This window comes from Opisthocomus hoazin, chromosome 5 (assembly GCF_030867145.1).
Source record: "Opisthocomus hoazin isolate bOpiHoa1 chromosome 5, bOpiHoa1.hap1, whole genome shotgun sequence".
Lineage (NCBI taxonomy): Eukaryota > Metazoa > Chordata > Aves > Opisthocomiformes > Opisthocomidae > Opisthocomus > Opisthocomus hoazin.
In genome coordinates, this window is record NC_134418.1 from 27,679,022 (window position 1) to 27,694,746 (window position 15,725).

The 15,725-nt window shown below is 43.5% G+C and overlaps 1 protein-coding gene across 1 annotated transcript; it reads left to right on the top strand.

Moving 5' to 3' along the window:
- The first annotated feature begins 1,773 nt into the window (after window positions 1–1,773).
- CHRNA9 (cholinergic receptor nicotinic alpha 9 subunit) lies at window positions 1,774–7,401 on the top strand. Its single transcript, XM_009935506.2, has 5 exons — window positions 1,774–1,843; window positions 2,931–3,076; window positions 3,868–4,022; window positions 4,673–5,205; window positions 6,845–7,401. The coding sequence occupies exons 1-5, from the start codon at window positions 1,774–1,776 to the stop codon at window positions 7,399–7,401; spliced, it is 1,461 nt and encodes a 486-aa protein (XP_009933808.2).
- Window positions 7,402–15,725: the final 8,324 nt, after the last annotated feature.

Genomic DNA, 15,725 nt, shown 5'->3' on the forward strand with positions numbered 1-15,725 from the left:
TAACAGGTCACAAGATTGTCTCAAGCCTATGGCAAAGCAAGCTTAGTCTTCGTTCCCGTAGTGTTTATAGCAGCACACTTCAAAGCAGTACGCCTGGTCACTCTGGTAATTACAGTATGAGAAACAGAGCAGTAGCTTCTCGCTGACAGAATGGCAAATGTACTGCAGGCTGAAGGTATCCCCTGAGAATGCGCTGTTCTGACTGCATCCAAACAACCTTTCATCTTTCGTCTCTGATTTTTGTTGTCTCTAACAGCATATACCTTCTTCCCACAGAAAAAGCAGGTTATTACATACCGCCTATGGGCTGCTCTGACCTTTTTGACTTCTAAAGTGTTTTCTGCTTTTTTCGCCTTTGACAGTTCAGCAAATGAAGTGACGGAGATGGATTTCATTACAGGTGCTTTGACTGAAATTATTTATCGCTTACCTATTAAACCTGGCCATAAATGTGATTGATTTATAGTCCCCACGAAAGCACCAACATTAGCCAGTGAGTGCCAGGAGTGCTTCTATTTAGAAATACGTGTACAGAGGGAACAGCTTCCTTCTAGCCAAAAGACTACACAAGAGCAAAGTACCAGTATTCTGTATTTTGTGTGGATCAGACGAATTCTGGACCAATTCTGTTTGCTAGTAGTTCATTCTATATTTCTACGTTTTGATTATAGTGACTGTTTTCTGTTACCTGTTCTAAAAGGATGGGAAAATGGACTGCAGTATATCATCAAGGATGGATTTGACTATGGAAAAGAGGAAGTCATCGCCTCTTGTCTGTGAGAAACTTGCAAGAAAATGCCTGCAGTACTAGGAAACTAACCTGGTGACATGAGTAATATAGACAGACCTGATGAAGATCTGACCATCGGGGTAGGTGAGAGGCCAGGTGTGGTATTGTTGCATTTTCATATTTCTCTCCTGTAAGCCTTTGGCTAAATGCAAGGGCTGTCCAGTATCTCTGTAATTCTTTATAGAGTCTTGTCAGGTTCACCTGGGCAAAAACTGTACTGTGTTGGGAAATGGCATTTTGTCTGCAGACTCTGGTTTTGCTCTTGATTTACTGTGCTGAGTACTGGTCTCAGAGTTGTCTGCACCAGTGGAAGTTCTTGTTTGCACTGGGCTGTTGCAAATGTTGCCTGTGTTGTCCAGCTTCAGTGTAGCTGCATCTCTTTCGTATGGCATCACTTTGGTAGGTGAAAGCATTGTTTCGTCAGCCTGGGAGTACGTGGGCTGTGTTTTTTTGCCGTGTGACCTATTGGATGTGCGGTGTACAGTGTGACTATACCAATTAAAGCACTGAGGCGGATCACCTGTTTGTGAGGGTCCACAACTCCCGCAGAATTGGTTCTGAGCAAGCTGTTGCTGAACATAGGGACAGTAAAATGAAGGCCACCAAAGAACTGTAAGAAGGTTCTTCATAAATCGGACAAAATCTTACATTTGTAGTAAAAAATGCAATGGAATACCATTTTCCTACTGATACCCCATCCGTTTGTCCTCTCTCTCAGCACTGGCTTCGAGCAGACAACTCTCAGGTTACAGAGGGAGGGAGGGTTTGGCAGAGCCTGGGCGGTGGCAGGGACAAAGACCATCCATTGCCTCAAGACTCTGGCTGCTGCTGAGGGAGGGCTGAGCTGCTTCTAGCAGCTCGTCAGTGCCTCGGCATCTTTATGTGGCTGTGCAACTTGAATGTTATTTTTTTTTGCTAGTTTTGGATAGTGATAAACATTTTTGTGCCTTTGGGTAACAGTTTTATTTATTTAAAGTCCAGAAATGAAGAGGAATAGCCTGTCCTCCTTTTACTTCTCTCTGTGGTTGCTGTTCACAGCAGTGGTACTTCAAGGTGAGAATACTGCTTGATAGCTAAATGTTGCTGTTGAAGTTTGTTTTACTGGGATAGGAGCTGATGTCCTGATGTGTCCTACACAGTCGAGCTCCAGAAGTCTTTCTTCCATTTTGTTTTACTTTGTCTCACTGATTTATAGACAAAATGAATGATCATGTACATACAGAACTTAAATGATCTTTGTGATGCTTTGATTTTTTAGGTTATCTTTTTAATCAGAAAGGTTTGCTTTGAACTCTAATTAGTCCAGGAAGCCACTGTGAGTCACCAGAGAGTGATGTACTCCAAAGCACTTGCTTTCTACACAGTAGGAAGCTGGCGTTTGCACGAGTCTTGTGAGTGTTCCTGCCCTTTGCTTGCAGCACTGTGTGAATCCATCTAAAGGTAATACAGACGTTGTCTAGAGAAACTGTGATGCACAAAACAATGTGGAACAGCAAGTGTCGTTTAAAATCTAAAGTTTCAGTGGATTATCCTTAGACACTAGGTCTGGATAGCAAGAATCATCTCCAAATACATGGTTGGGGAAAGGTGCTAGTCCAAGGATGTGTTCATACATTGCGCAGTTGCCATTTGGTGAAGAAAAGCAGCTCAGACTTTTTCAAAGTGGTAGTTAAAAAAGAGAAGGGGTAAATTCTGAAAGTAGCATGAATCACTGCTGCGTTTAGGGAGATATCACAAGTCTTTAGCCTGGGAGCAGGTTTGACTTCAGACTTTGCTGCTAATTTTAGCATAGCAGATGTGAGACTGTAAGTCAGTAATCTCTGCGCCTATGAAAAAGATCAGTAAAATATTGGTAATGATATTTACCTTCAAAAAAGCAGGAATCTCTGGATGCAAAGGGCTTTTTCAGTGAGTATGAAAAGCTAGAGTTAGCTATTCATTTACTACAGGTGAATGCTGTGCTTATTTGAATAGCTTCATCAGGTTTACTTCAGTTTCCACACTATATATATAATTATATACTACAGTATGTGAATGGTAAGTATAGTTATAGCAAATACCACCTGAAGCTGTAGAAAGAGGATGTCTTCTGATACTGCTCAGTGCTTAATCTGATGTACTGAACAAATCTGTTACCTAGCTGTAGAATCAGCCAAAGGAAAGTATGCTCACATGCTGTTTAATGAACTGTTTGAAGACTACTCAAATGCTCTAAGACCAGTGGAAGACACAGATAAAGTACTGAATGTCACCCTTCAGATCACATTGTCCCAAATTAAAGACATGGTGAGTAAGAGTACACTTCTGTTTTTCTAAAGATATGCACAAATGTGATGCTGTAAACCTTACGCGCAGAGTAGGAAAAGCAGCTTGCATTTTGTTGTGACAACTTCAGTGGTGCTTCCTCACGAGGGTCGTGTTCTCCAGTTCTTTGTAGATCCTTATCTGATTGCAGCACTAAGACTTCCATTGTAATTCTGCAAGCTTACAGCTGCTGAATTGTTAAGATGTCTTTTGTAGTTAGGTGTTTGTATCGAACCCTCCAGGCAAGTTTTTCGAAGTTTTAAATAGAACAAATGCTTTTCTGAAGATGCAACTAATGTCCACAAAAACTATTTTAGCCTTCAGTAACTTTTTTTATAAATTTGGTTCAGCCAGATATACTTTTAAGGCAAAAGAAAATGTGTCTGGAAGGAGAACGGAAAACCAAACCCTTTTGTAACTTCTGAATTACAACTTCAAGGCCTCATCAAGCTTTCAGAGAATTTGTTAGACTGAATTTGTTAGCTGTTTGGAATTCTGAAGCTTCCAAAAGGAAATTCTTAAGATACTGGGAGACTTAGACAGCTACGATTAAAGCTAAGGGAGGATGCAGGGGGAAGAAGGTTTGGACAAGAGAAAGTCCAAATAAATAAGCTCCCTGTACGTTATCTGGGCATGTGTACCTGTCTGAGAAATACTCTTCTGTCAGCATTCTGGCCTCTTTTGGGCACTACTTTAAAGCTATACAACAAATGCTGTATGCAGCAGTGATTTTTGTCATGTTCAGCTAGAAATATTTCTACATCTTAATGCAGGATGAAAGGAACCAGATTTTGTCAGCTTACTTATGGATTCGACAAAGCTGGTATGATGCCTACCTCAAATGGGACAAAGATAAATACGATGGGTTGGATTCTATCAGGATTCCAAGCAGTTTGGTTTGGAGACCGGATATTGTCCTATATAACAAGTGAGTGTGGCTGCAGAAAATCGGTTGAATATTTGTCAGTGGGGGAGGGGTTGACCCAGAGTCTGAATTGTCATCACTTCACCTTACCTTAGCAAGGGGTATGTTTGTTGTCTTAACATTTGTTGTTGATCATCTAAATATTTTGCAATAAAGTCACAGACAGGTTTTGGCAATTGATTATGCTACGCAGCAAAGCTGTCCTGAATTTTCGCTGCACTGGGAATTGAATGCCCTGGCAGTCTGAACTGCTTTCTGCTGAGGCTGCTGAAGAGCTATGGAAGATTGTGTGTCCACGGAAAGGTGGTACACAAAGACTGCAGTCCTCATCTGCTCTCTCAGGCCAGTGGTGACCAGCAGATTATTTTAATCTTTGAAGAGATTCCTATCATAATATATCCTGTTTGAGGTCAAGTTTGGAGAAGCTATGGCCAACAAATACAACATAATTTAGCAGCACAGATGCTTGGCATTAATGGGCATTGTTACCTGTAAATAATAGTAAATTCCTAATAAAATTCAGTATAAATATAGATATGATTGCAGAAGCATGCTTTTAATGGTGTGAAGTGAGGGTCTTCCCCCCCCACTTCCCTGGCCCACACTCTAGTTTGTTGCGTGTCAATCCTGACCGTCACTTTTTTGTCTTTTAGGGCTGATGATGACTTTTCAGAGCCAGTGAATACTAATGTGGTGTTGAGATATGATGGCAAAATCACTTGGGATGCACCTGCTATCACAAAGAGTTCATGTGTAGTGGATGTCTCTTATTTTCCTTTTGACAGCCAACAGTGCAACCTTACATTTGGGTCCTGGACCTATAATGGTAATCAGGTAGACATCATCAATTCTCTTGATAGTGGTGACCTCTCTGACTTTGTAGAAGACGTGGAATGGGAGATTCATGGTATGCCAGCAGTTAAGAATGTCATCACTTATGGCTGCTGCTCTGAGCCTTACCCGGATGTGACCTTCATGCTGATTTTGAAAAGGAAGTCTTCCTTCTACATATTTAATCTGTTGCTTCCATGTATTTTGATCTCTTTTCTGGCCCCACTGGGATTCTATCTCCCTGCAGACTCTGGGGAAAAAGTGTCTCTGGGCGTTACAGTTCTGCTTGCTCTGACTGTGTTCCAGCTGATGGTTGCAGAGATCATGCCTCCCTCTGAAAATGTACCATTGATAGGTGAGCTTTACATGCTTTGTCTTTAAACAAGGTTTGTTAATAGCAGGACATTATGTCAGGGAGACCGTATGTAATTTGTGGCTTCTGGGAAGATAAAGGTGCTGCATTTTTAAAACAGTGAAATACTTAAAAAGTGCATGGAATTTGTACAAGTATGCTGAAGCTCTTTAAGATTATTTTATGTTTATTTTAAGTTACATATTAGCTAGCTATTTCTATTTATTAAATATAGTTAGAAATTGGAAACTATTTTGTCACATTGTAATAAAGCTAGTAATGGAAAACAATTTTGGAACCAGGGTACAAAGTGTAAGAAAGAGCTGTACGCACAAGATCAGACTATTTCAAGATATGTTTGTCACATCCAGATGGCTGAATGGCCTGGCTGGGACACTCAAGATTGATTTAATATCCAAAAATTGTTACCTTGAATTGTAATGCCTGACAATCCATTACTCTGAATTTTAATTTACATCTGAGAGTTCAGAAGAGCTGATGTGTGGTGAAAAGGGTGGTGTTCAGCTCTGTCCTGCCTGCCTTCTGCCAGGACCCTCTTCTCGCTCCCCTGGGGCAGGAGGCTGCTCGACTGCCCTGGTGGAACTTCTGGAGAACTAGGGACACAATTGCCTCCACGCTGGCTTCCAGCTTTGTTAAGATAATTCATATCTCATTATTTTTATTCTCATTATTACTATATATATGAAAACTACACGGCTTATCGAGACCAGAAACTGGTCAATGAATAGGAAAATTGACTGCGTTTCCCACACCAGCAGCAACTGTCTTGTCTGTGGTGCATCCTGTGTCACCAGTGCCAGCCCTTGCTTCTCCTGCAGCAGCAGCGCGGGGCTGGGCGCTGCCTCTGTGCGCGGGCACAAGCCACAGCGGGTTAGCTGGCCAGCTGTGTGCCTCAGCACCGAAAAGCAGTGACTGAGAGGCACAGCTTGTGTTCACTGCGTTTGCTGTCTGTTCCTGGCCAGAGTGAGCTTTGTCCTTGTTTGGAATAGCCATGCTAAAATATGTACAGTCTGAAGAAAATCCAGACAGCAAGTCTCAACAGGCAACAGAGCCACCCTTCAGCTCTGTGCCTGGCCTCTTGGCTGTCAGTGCACTGGCTGTGGACACCAGCAAGGTCTGGGTATTTGCTAGCCTGTGTGCATGCGAAGGCATCTGTCTGCTGGCTTGGGGTGCATCAATAGCTCCAACAAAGCATGATCACCACGTTTGTTAATACATTGGGAAGTGGGATTTCTAATGTGCCACATGAAGCCAGCAACACTGGGATTTTACAGGCACCAGGAAAAGAGCAAGGCTCCTGATAAACATTAAGTTGCTTTTTGGATGGGTGTATTTTGAGAAATCAGAGGGTTTGGGTTGCAAATATTTACCACGCTAATACAATAGTCACTTACTCGTCTGATAAAGGCATGCCAGTAATGAGTATGAGGTTTTACTTCAATGGCTTTAATCTTTGTTTTTAAATGGTAAGTTAAGTGTGATGTAAGTACAGAGAATCAGGGTGATTAAAAACTGGTTTCACTTGCACTTGTGCTGAGCACTATGTTGTCACATTGTTATTTCTGCATTCAATTTTTTTATTAGGGCAGCATCTTTAATACGATTTTATTTTGTGTTCCAGGAAAGTATTACATAGCAACTATGACCATGATCACAGCTTCCACTGCATTGACCATCATTATAATGAATCTCCATCACTGTGGCTCAGAAGCAAAGCCTGTTCCACAATGGGCCAGGGTGGTTATTTTGGACTACATGTCAAAAATCTTTTTTGTGTATGATGTGGGTGAAAATTGCACAAGTCCGAAAAGAGAGAAGGAAGAAGAATGTAAGTTAGAGGGGGGTGATGGGTGTCAGAGGAGGCGCAAAGAGGTAAAGAGTCGCCTTGCCAACAGGAATGTTGACTGTGATCTCAGCGAGAAGCTCAATGGAAATTTGAATAAAAGCTATGGAGTTCGTGGTGAAAATGTTAAGGAGGCTGTTAATTGCTGCTCTTGTTACAAAATGCTGATTAAAAATATTGAATATATTGCTAATTGTGTTCGAGACCATAAAGCAAACCGGGCCAAAGGAATTGAGTGGAAAAAAGTTGCAAAAGTGATGGACAGGTTTTTCATGTGGATTTTCTTTATCATGGTGTTTTTTATGAGCGTGCTGATCATTGGGAAAGCAGCTTAACTGAAGTTGAATGTGTGAACACATTCCTTTTGTAGATCTGAATACACTGGGTTAGCTTGTTTTGGCGGAGCTCTGGGACAAGGGTGCTTTTGAGATCTTTGTCTTGCATTCTGTAGCAATAAACAAGTTGATTCTGCAGGCTGTGACAGCGTGTTGAGACATTGTTCAGCTGAGGGCTTCGTTAGTGACTGTCTGTGCCTTTGAGTTACAGGAGCGCAGCCCTGGTAAGGCTGCTGGGTAAGCACTCTGCGGTCCATCTTGATGGGTGGTGGCCGTGACTTCAGGCTGAATGGGGTGGAGCATTGCAGCGATGGAGCAGCCAGCCTGGCAGGGAGCACTGTATCCACAGGACCGCATCTCTGCACCTTGTAACCTGACCAGCCCTTTCTCTCCCCCAGAAAAAAAATGTGTATTTGACATGGTGTCAGTTCCTGGAAATCATCCCTTCATGGCATTTCCTTTTTTCCTTTTTTTAGCTTATCTTTGTAACTTACCTTTTCATTACGGCTCTTTCTGATCACTGTTCCTATCATTTCGTAGGCTCTGCATGTCTATCTGCTGTGCCTTTCACTTCTAATACCATCGAGCTTACGGAATATGATGGTTACCTTGATCTTCCTCTTTATCTTTTCCTGCCGCTGAATATTATCCTATTGTCACCATGGCTCCAGTAAGCCAGATTCCCAGGACTTCTTGCTCACCGAGTCTGAGGGCCTCTCTTCCATTCTCTTTCTCTTGAGTCTAATGATAGATGTCTCATTCCTCTGGGCATTTGTGCAAGATGGGCCTTGAAATGCTACTGGAGACTGCTGAAAGAGGAGTCTGACTTTTGTCTCTGCTCATTTTATTGACCTTCACCAATTGTCACCCAATGTGTTCCTTGTCCACTCTTACACCCTCTTTAATACTTAAATTTTAAACTATTTACAGGAATGCCGAGGTTGCTCTGTGCGTTACTCAGCACAAAAGCATGATCTTACAGGTGCTTTGAAATAGTGCCATAATCAACACTCCTTGCTCAACACCTTAATACGCGTATGTGAATGTGTTTTTTGCTGACACCACCAAAACCCCACCTTCTGTGTGTTAATTTCTGCTAACAGTCTCAGACTAGTAGAGCTCTGGAGGAAGTCTGATGTAGTAAAGTGAGAAGCTAGTACCCCAGGTATGCCCTGGCAGATGAATTGCTTTTACAAAGCACCCTGAACTTTGAAACCATGATATTCTAGAGGCAGTGGGAGAGGCAGAATGACACTGTAATGGATCCCAGTCAAAAGTTCGTGTGATAAAACTCATTTTCCTGATTGTTGCAGTTAATAGGAGCATACCTGTGAAGCTGTAACTTAAGAGCAAGGAGTCAAAATGGCAAAGTGATGCAGTGGTTATGCCCAAATTTATTGGAAGAAAGCGAATTGTAATTATTATTATGATGTAAATGATGCATTGAATTGCTAATGGCAGGTTTTCTTTTGTGAAGAATAATTAATGCTGTAAGCTTATCTGGATTCTCATACATAATGCAAGCCTTAAAGTCCAGGTATTAATGTAAAGCTAAACTGGGTGGCTAGACAAGAATAAACTAAGTATGTGGCAAAAGTCTCAAGTGTGTTCCCTGTATATTATCAGTTCACAGTCAACCAGGGTAGCTTTGAATAGTCCCTTTAAGAGACAAGTTGTTCATTTTCAGTGTGCAAAAAATGGTTGTGCCCATTTGCCATGGAGTTCAGGGTTGGGCACTTATACTCCGTGAGGAAACTGATGTGTTCTTTGTTGTGGGAAATAATATTGTCCCAAAAGCTGAGGGAGGAAAGTATTTAAAGGATAAAATATTTACAACATGGGTCTTCAGCATGGAAAATTGATGACCAAGGGTTTGTCCAAGGCTTACGGGGGGCAGAGAAAGTAAGTAGTTACTGTTCACTGTCTCTTCCAATATAGGAACTGGGTACATCAAATATACACAGCGTGTGACACTGGAGGAGTCTGTACAATATGTGAGAAGGCTGAGGAACTCCTTGCAACAGGATTTGTGAATGCTGAAAGATTATATGGATTTGAAGAGATGGGGGAAAAACGTGGCAGGGAAAAATCTATTGGCATACTACTAAAATACAGTCATCAAGTGTTGAAAGGTGGAGCAATATTTTAGAACTTGTAGTCATGAATCCCTTCTGCAGTGCTCTTCATCCCACTGGTGGCACCCGTTGGAGACAGCTTCCAGGTTCAGACAGCCCTGTAGTCTGACTCGGAATACCCTTTTTAGCAATTCAGATTGTGCCCACGGCATTCTGCTCAAAACAAACTGCTGCCGTTCTGGGCTTCCCATGTTTGCAGTCCTGGGTGGATCACAGGCCTCTCCTGCTGGTGCTCTGCAGTATGCTGCATGCTTGGGCGATGTTGAAATTGTACTTTGCACTTCCCTAGCATGTTTTATGTGGAGATATGATAATACTAAAGGATTATTTTCCTTACACAAATATGATTTGAAAATTATTCCTAGCTATTTGAATTTATTAACTATTACATTTGCTTTTAAATTATTTTCTGTTTTCCTTTTCTTTGGATTACCAGACATTCTCAAGTGATTCTCTTCCTTTATCTACATACGGTGAATGTTCTTCTTGCTCTTGTAACAAACACTTTTCTGTTTTTACTCCATAAGAGCCCTGGATTCAGTAAAGAATGTGAGCAGCAGAAGATGGGTGCCAGTAAGATAGGGTCTTGTGTGGCAAGGTTTTGGTAGCGGGGGGGCTATAGGGGTGGCTTCTGTGAGAAGCTGCCAGAAGCTTCCCCCATTCTGATGAAGCCAGTGCCAGCTGGCTCTAAGATGGACCCACTGCTGCCCAAGGCCAAGCCAGTCAGTGATGGTGGTAGCGCCTCTGTGAAAACATGTTTAAGAAGGGGAAAAAAAGATCCGATAAAAGGGCAGTCGAGAGAGAGGAGTGAGAAAGAAACAACTCTGCAGACACCAAGGTCAGTGAAGAAGGAGGGGGGAGGAGGTGCTCAGGATGCCGGAGCAGAGAGCCTTCCCTTGCAGCTTGTGATGAAGACCACGGTGAGGCAGGTTGTTCCCCTGTAGTCCATGGAGTTCCACGGTGGAGCAGATCTCCACCTGTAGCCTGTGGAAGGGACCCCACGCCGGAGCAGGTGGATGCCTGAAGGATGCTGTGACCCTGTGGGGACCCCATGCTCGAGCAGGCTCCTGCCAGGACCTGCGGACCTGTGGAGAGAGGAGCCCACGCCGGAGCAGGTTTCCTGGCAGGGCTTGTCACCCTGTGGGGGACCCAGGCTGGAGCAGCTTGTTCCTCTAGGACTTCACCCCGTGGAAGGGACCCACGCTGGGGCAGTTCATGAAAAGCTGCAGCCCGTGGGAAGGACTCACGTTGGAGAACTTTGTGAAGAACTGTCTCCCGTGACAGGGTCCTCACGCTGGAGCAGGGGAAGAGTGTGAGGAGTCATGATCCCCTCCCTCTCCTGAGGAGGAAGGAGCAGCAGAGACAATCACAGAATCACAGAATGGTAGGGGTTGGAAGGGACCTCTGTGGGTCATCTAGTCCAACCCTCCTGCCGAAGCAGGGTCACCTACAGCAGGCTGCACAGGACCTTGTCCAGGCGGGTCTTGAACATCTCCAGAGAAGGAGACTCCACAACCTCCCTGGGCAACCTGTTCCAGTGCTCCGTCACCCTCAGAGGGAAGAAGTTCTTCCTCATGTTCAGACAGAACTTCCTGTGCTTCAGTTTGTGCCCATTGCCCCTTGTCCTGTCGCTGGGCACCACTGAAAAGAGTTTGGCCCCATCCTCCTGACACCCACCCTTCAGATATTTATAAGTATATATTAGATCCCCTCGCAGCCTTCTCTTCTTCAGGCTGAACAAGCCCAGCTCGTGTGTGGTGAACTGATCACAATCCCCATTCCCCGTCCCCCCGCGCTGCTGCTCGGGGTGGGGAGGAGGGAGAGAAATGGGAGTGAAGTTGAGCCCGGGAGGTATTATCCTGCTCTGATTTGATTGGTGATGAATTAAACTCCCTTTTTGCCCAAAGTCCAGTCTATTTTGTCCGTGACGGCAATTGGTGAGTGATCTCTCCCTGTCCATGTCTCGACCCTCGAGCCTTGCATCATATGTCTTCTCCCCTGTCCAGTTGAGGAGGGGGAGTGATAGAGCGGTTTTGGTGGGAACCTGGCATTTATCCAGGCCAAAACACAGTAGAAGCTGGTACCTGAAATATTATTGGGAAGCCTCATGCTGGGACTCTCAGGGTCACACCTTTGAACATGATAATTTTCCAGGGTAAAAACGTAGTAATGTTGATGCTGCATGGCCACGCTTCTGGTGACAAGGCCGACCCAAGGTCTGTGCTACTGCAGCCATACCAGGGCTACCTGGTTTAAAGCTAACTCAGGAGTTTCTAAGCCATAGGAGCTGTAGTTTAAGTGTCCCTCCAAGGTCTTAAAGTTTAGTTTGTATATCTCTGTATTTAGATATCTCAGTAAGAAAAAAACCTGCTCTAAATCAACCAAGTGTATTAGCAGTCGGAACTATACGTGACAACTCTAGACCTCAGTGGAGACAGGAATATTTAATCTAATTTTGTCTGTCCTGGTCTCCTCCTCTTTGCTTTGTACATCTCATGCTTAGGTCCAGTAATCTTTGAGAAAGATTAAAGCCAGAGATGATGAATAACTGTAATCATAGTAACAGCAAAATAACTATTTATGCACTTGTCTGAGTAACGTTGCAGGCTTAAAATGAAGGCAAGGGGGTGACTTTGTATTTACTGAGGATGACAACAAAGCTGTAAAAATACTGTTTGAGATCAGTGCTGCAGAGGCCTTTGACGAATGAGTTAAGAAATGAGATTTTTTTTGTTGTGTCATCTCTTGGCAGAGAGATCACCTCCCCCCTCTTGTATTGAGTCATTGCAGCTTTAAAATGAGGAGAAATAAAAGCTATCTCCTGTGATGCCTTCACTGTGCTCTCTTCCATGAGCAGGATTACAGAACTGAAGATGAAGTGTGATGGGACGTTGGGGTGTTGAGTTTCCAACAGTGCAGAAAAGTGGGAGATGTCCTTAGCTACCCCAGGAAATCTGTCTCAGTTTGTGGAAACTGCAGCCTGAGGATTCAGGCTAAACCCAAAAGGTTCATCCTGAGCAGTAAATGATGCTTTGAAATAGAGAAGTGGGTTTCCCCATGTTTCAGAAATGCAGATGTTATATCATAAACTATCCACATGTTTTGTCCACGGTGAACAAAGTTTTGTTCTCTGACCCTGACAAAAGTATGACAAGTGTCTGAGTTGTTTCTCGAGAGGCACAGGAGTGTGGCAAGAACTCCTGGTTGTGCATCTTGGTCCCAATTTGAGAAACGGAAGACCTGTAATGTGATTGTTTAGGAGATTGGAAAAGGAGACTGTGGGATGAGCGGGAATTCCTTTCGATTTGTTTATAAACCTGGGAGGAATCCATCTTTTCTTACAAACTTCTGTTACTTGTTGAAGAAAATAATATCTTGACTCTTGTTTTCATTCTTAAAATCTTTTCATCAGCGACAGGATATAGGAGCAAAGATGGCCTCTGGAGTTTGTGTGCAACCACCTCCTTTGTACTCACAGGCAAAGCGGGTAACCTAGAGCTCAGCTAAGCAAGGAGAGCAAGCTGAACATCTCACCCTGTCTGAAGTCCACTGAAAAGGAGAAATCTTTCTTGCTTGTTAGAGACACGTCCAGCTGTGTGGAAGGGACAAGAGGTAGCAGAGGAGTTTGTATCTAGTTTGTGTTGTGCAAATTAGAGCTTCATTGTCTCCAGACAGCTTTTAAGTACTCCAAGTGAAAAATACTGTTTTTACTTTGCTTGCAGTAAGGAATAACTGAGACTGCAAGTACTCAGCTCAGGTTTGTTCTTATCTCCCTAAATACTTTTGTGCATTTGATTCCTGGTCTGTAGTCCACAGACCACTGAAGGTCTGCAAGGCCACCAGGAATACAATGCAATTGTTCTATGAAGCTGTACTGGTTTAACCCATCCTTCCATGTGGCTATGTGTGGGGATTTGTGAGATTGCTTGAGCTCCAAAAGTTGTCCAATTCAGCCACTTGCGTGGACAACAAGGGCAGTGAATTTATCAAAGCATTTATTGTGCTGGTTCTCCTTTGGGTCTTGCAAGCTGTATCAGCTCTTGGGAGCTGTCAGGAGCACAAGGTGTTCCCAAGTCTGTCTCCACCACAGAGGTGTATCTCTCAGGCGGTGCAGCCTGCCTTCTGGTTACTTGGGGTGCAGGGACCGACCTGCAGCAGGCTAGTGGTGAGCGAAGTTCTTCATGCGAGGTCCTAAGTTGCTTCGTCCAGCCATGATGGTGCTGCATCTCCAGATGTAGTTCTAGTCATTGTGTCTGAGAAGGCAACCCAGGGGTACCTTTGCAGCAAGATGAAATACAAATGTAACTATTGAGGGAGGGATGTCTGTTGATGGGGAGCATTAGCAGGGTGGAGAATGTGGTCTGCACTTAGTTCCAGATGCAGTTTTTGCATGGAACTGTTATGCCTTGGTCTGTTCTGAGGCACTCCTTCAGAGTAGAAGTCAACCTAGTGAACATCCAGAAAACACAAATCAAGATTAAAAAACGGCAGCTGCAGTTCTAAAGAGGTTTTTTTTTCATTCTAGTTCCTGAAAACATTTATTTAAAAAGTGATTCAGTACTACCTTCTAAGTAACCTACCTAGAATTATGGACGTTTCTGGGGAACAGGTATTGCTGCTTGCTTCCTGAGCATTTATCTTTGCTGGGTTCTGTGCCTTGACATTCACACAGCTACTTGCAATAAATTTTTGCCTCTGTTTTAAAAGAACTTGACACAGATTTTTGTATGCCATTATTTTTATTCATATCACTCTTCATCAAACAAGATTTTGTCTATAGTGTTGGGAGTTGCTGGGGGCTGCACTCCCCGAACTCTGTCCAGCAGCCCCCTTTGGTTTGAAGAATGCACTGGTTTTAGTTACTCTGAATGCAATGATAGAGCTGGCAGAGGAGTGGAGCAAAAAAATAACACGTGTATTAAAATTGCTTAAACCTAACCCAGATTATTGTAGGTTGAGTGTTTCAGTGAATAAAACAAAGAAAATTTGAATTCACTGTGTATTTACTTGCTATGTGTCACAATTAACAGATAACGTTGATTAATAGTGGTCTTAAATACTGTATAATAACATCATATTCTATTTTTGTTTGCTTGTGAATTCTCCATTAGCATGCTTAAGAAAATGCTAGCAGGAAATTTTTGAGCCAATATAGTGTGAACAAATAAAGAATGATGCTGTGATTAATGCCTGCATCTGCATGGTTCTGTTAGTGTGCCACAGGTAAGTGATAAACCTGGCTTTTTTATTCCTTCTGTATTTTCAGTTCTAGCTGAATGCTACCAAGTTGCTCACTACATTTCAGTGGCAAGAGTGCCCTTTGTTAGTGCTTCACTGTAGCAAAAATGGACTCCAGCAATAAAGTTAAATAAATGGTAAAGTCGTCTGGAGTAGCCTCCAGCAGTCAGAAAAGCCCTTCACAGCTAAAGCATTTGGCTGGAATGTAGAGTCTGCGTTCAATGGTGATGCAAGTGATGATGTGACCTCCATAGGGCTGAAGTTGGTTAGAGGATGGCAGCAGACACATCTGTGTTGCAAGATAATGCTACATGGTGTTTGCAAAATAAGGACGAGGAAAAAGAGAGGGGCAAAACTAACTAAAAAATGAGGTGAAAGCTGTAAAATTACTGAGACTATTGTTCAGCACCTGTGAGTTCACTAGAGCACGTTCTTGCTGTGGCATAGCTACTTCCATTTCACATCCCATTGACCGGCCAGGCTGTGTCCAGGAGTGGACTGCCAGCAAGCCAAAGACAGCCCCTACCCTGGGGCTGTATCGCAGCAGGGGCTCTGTTCTGGGCTAGGGGTTACTGGCTTGGCTGGGGACAAGGGTGCCAGCTTAATCCAAGCCACGGTGATGTGTCCAAGCCTGCACCAGCTTGATGGAAAGGTGGGACCTGAGGACCCACTGCCATTGCCTGCTGGTATACTACTCGCACTCCATCCCTCTGCTCAGATCCCCAAGGGAAGTGTCTGGTGGCCCTCGGTATGAAGATTGTCACTTATACAGTCTGGAAGGTTGGCTGCTTCTGGGCTACTTCATAGCCTTAAGTTCCTTATGGCACTCATGCGTAGCCAAACCTTTTTCTGTCCAGCTCACGCACTTTCTAACAGAAAGCTGATGGATGTGCTTCCTGCACAGGAGACCTGACATGGTTCAGAGCGGTTTCAATGTGTTGTCACCTCCTG

Coding starts and splice junctions, on each gene's coding strand:
- CHRNA9 (XM_009935506.2), top strand. CDS start 1,774: ATGAAGAGGAATAGCCTGTCCTCCTTTTACTTCTCTCTGTGGTTGCTG. Junction 3,077..3,867: donor TGTCCCAAATTAAAGACATG/GTGAGTAAGAGT, acceptor ATCTTAATGCAG/GATGAAAGGAACCAGATTTT. Junction 5,206..6,844: donor TGAAAATGTACCATTGATAG/GTGAGCTTTACA, acceptor TTTGTGTTCCAG/GAAAGTATTACATAGCAACT.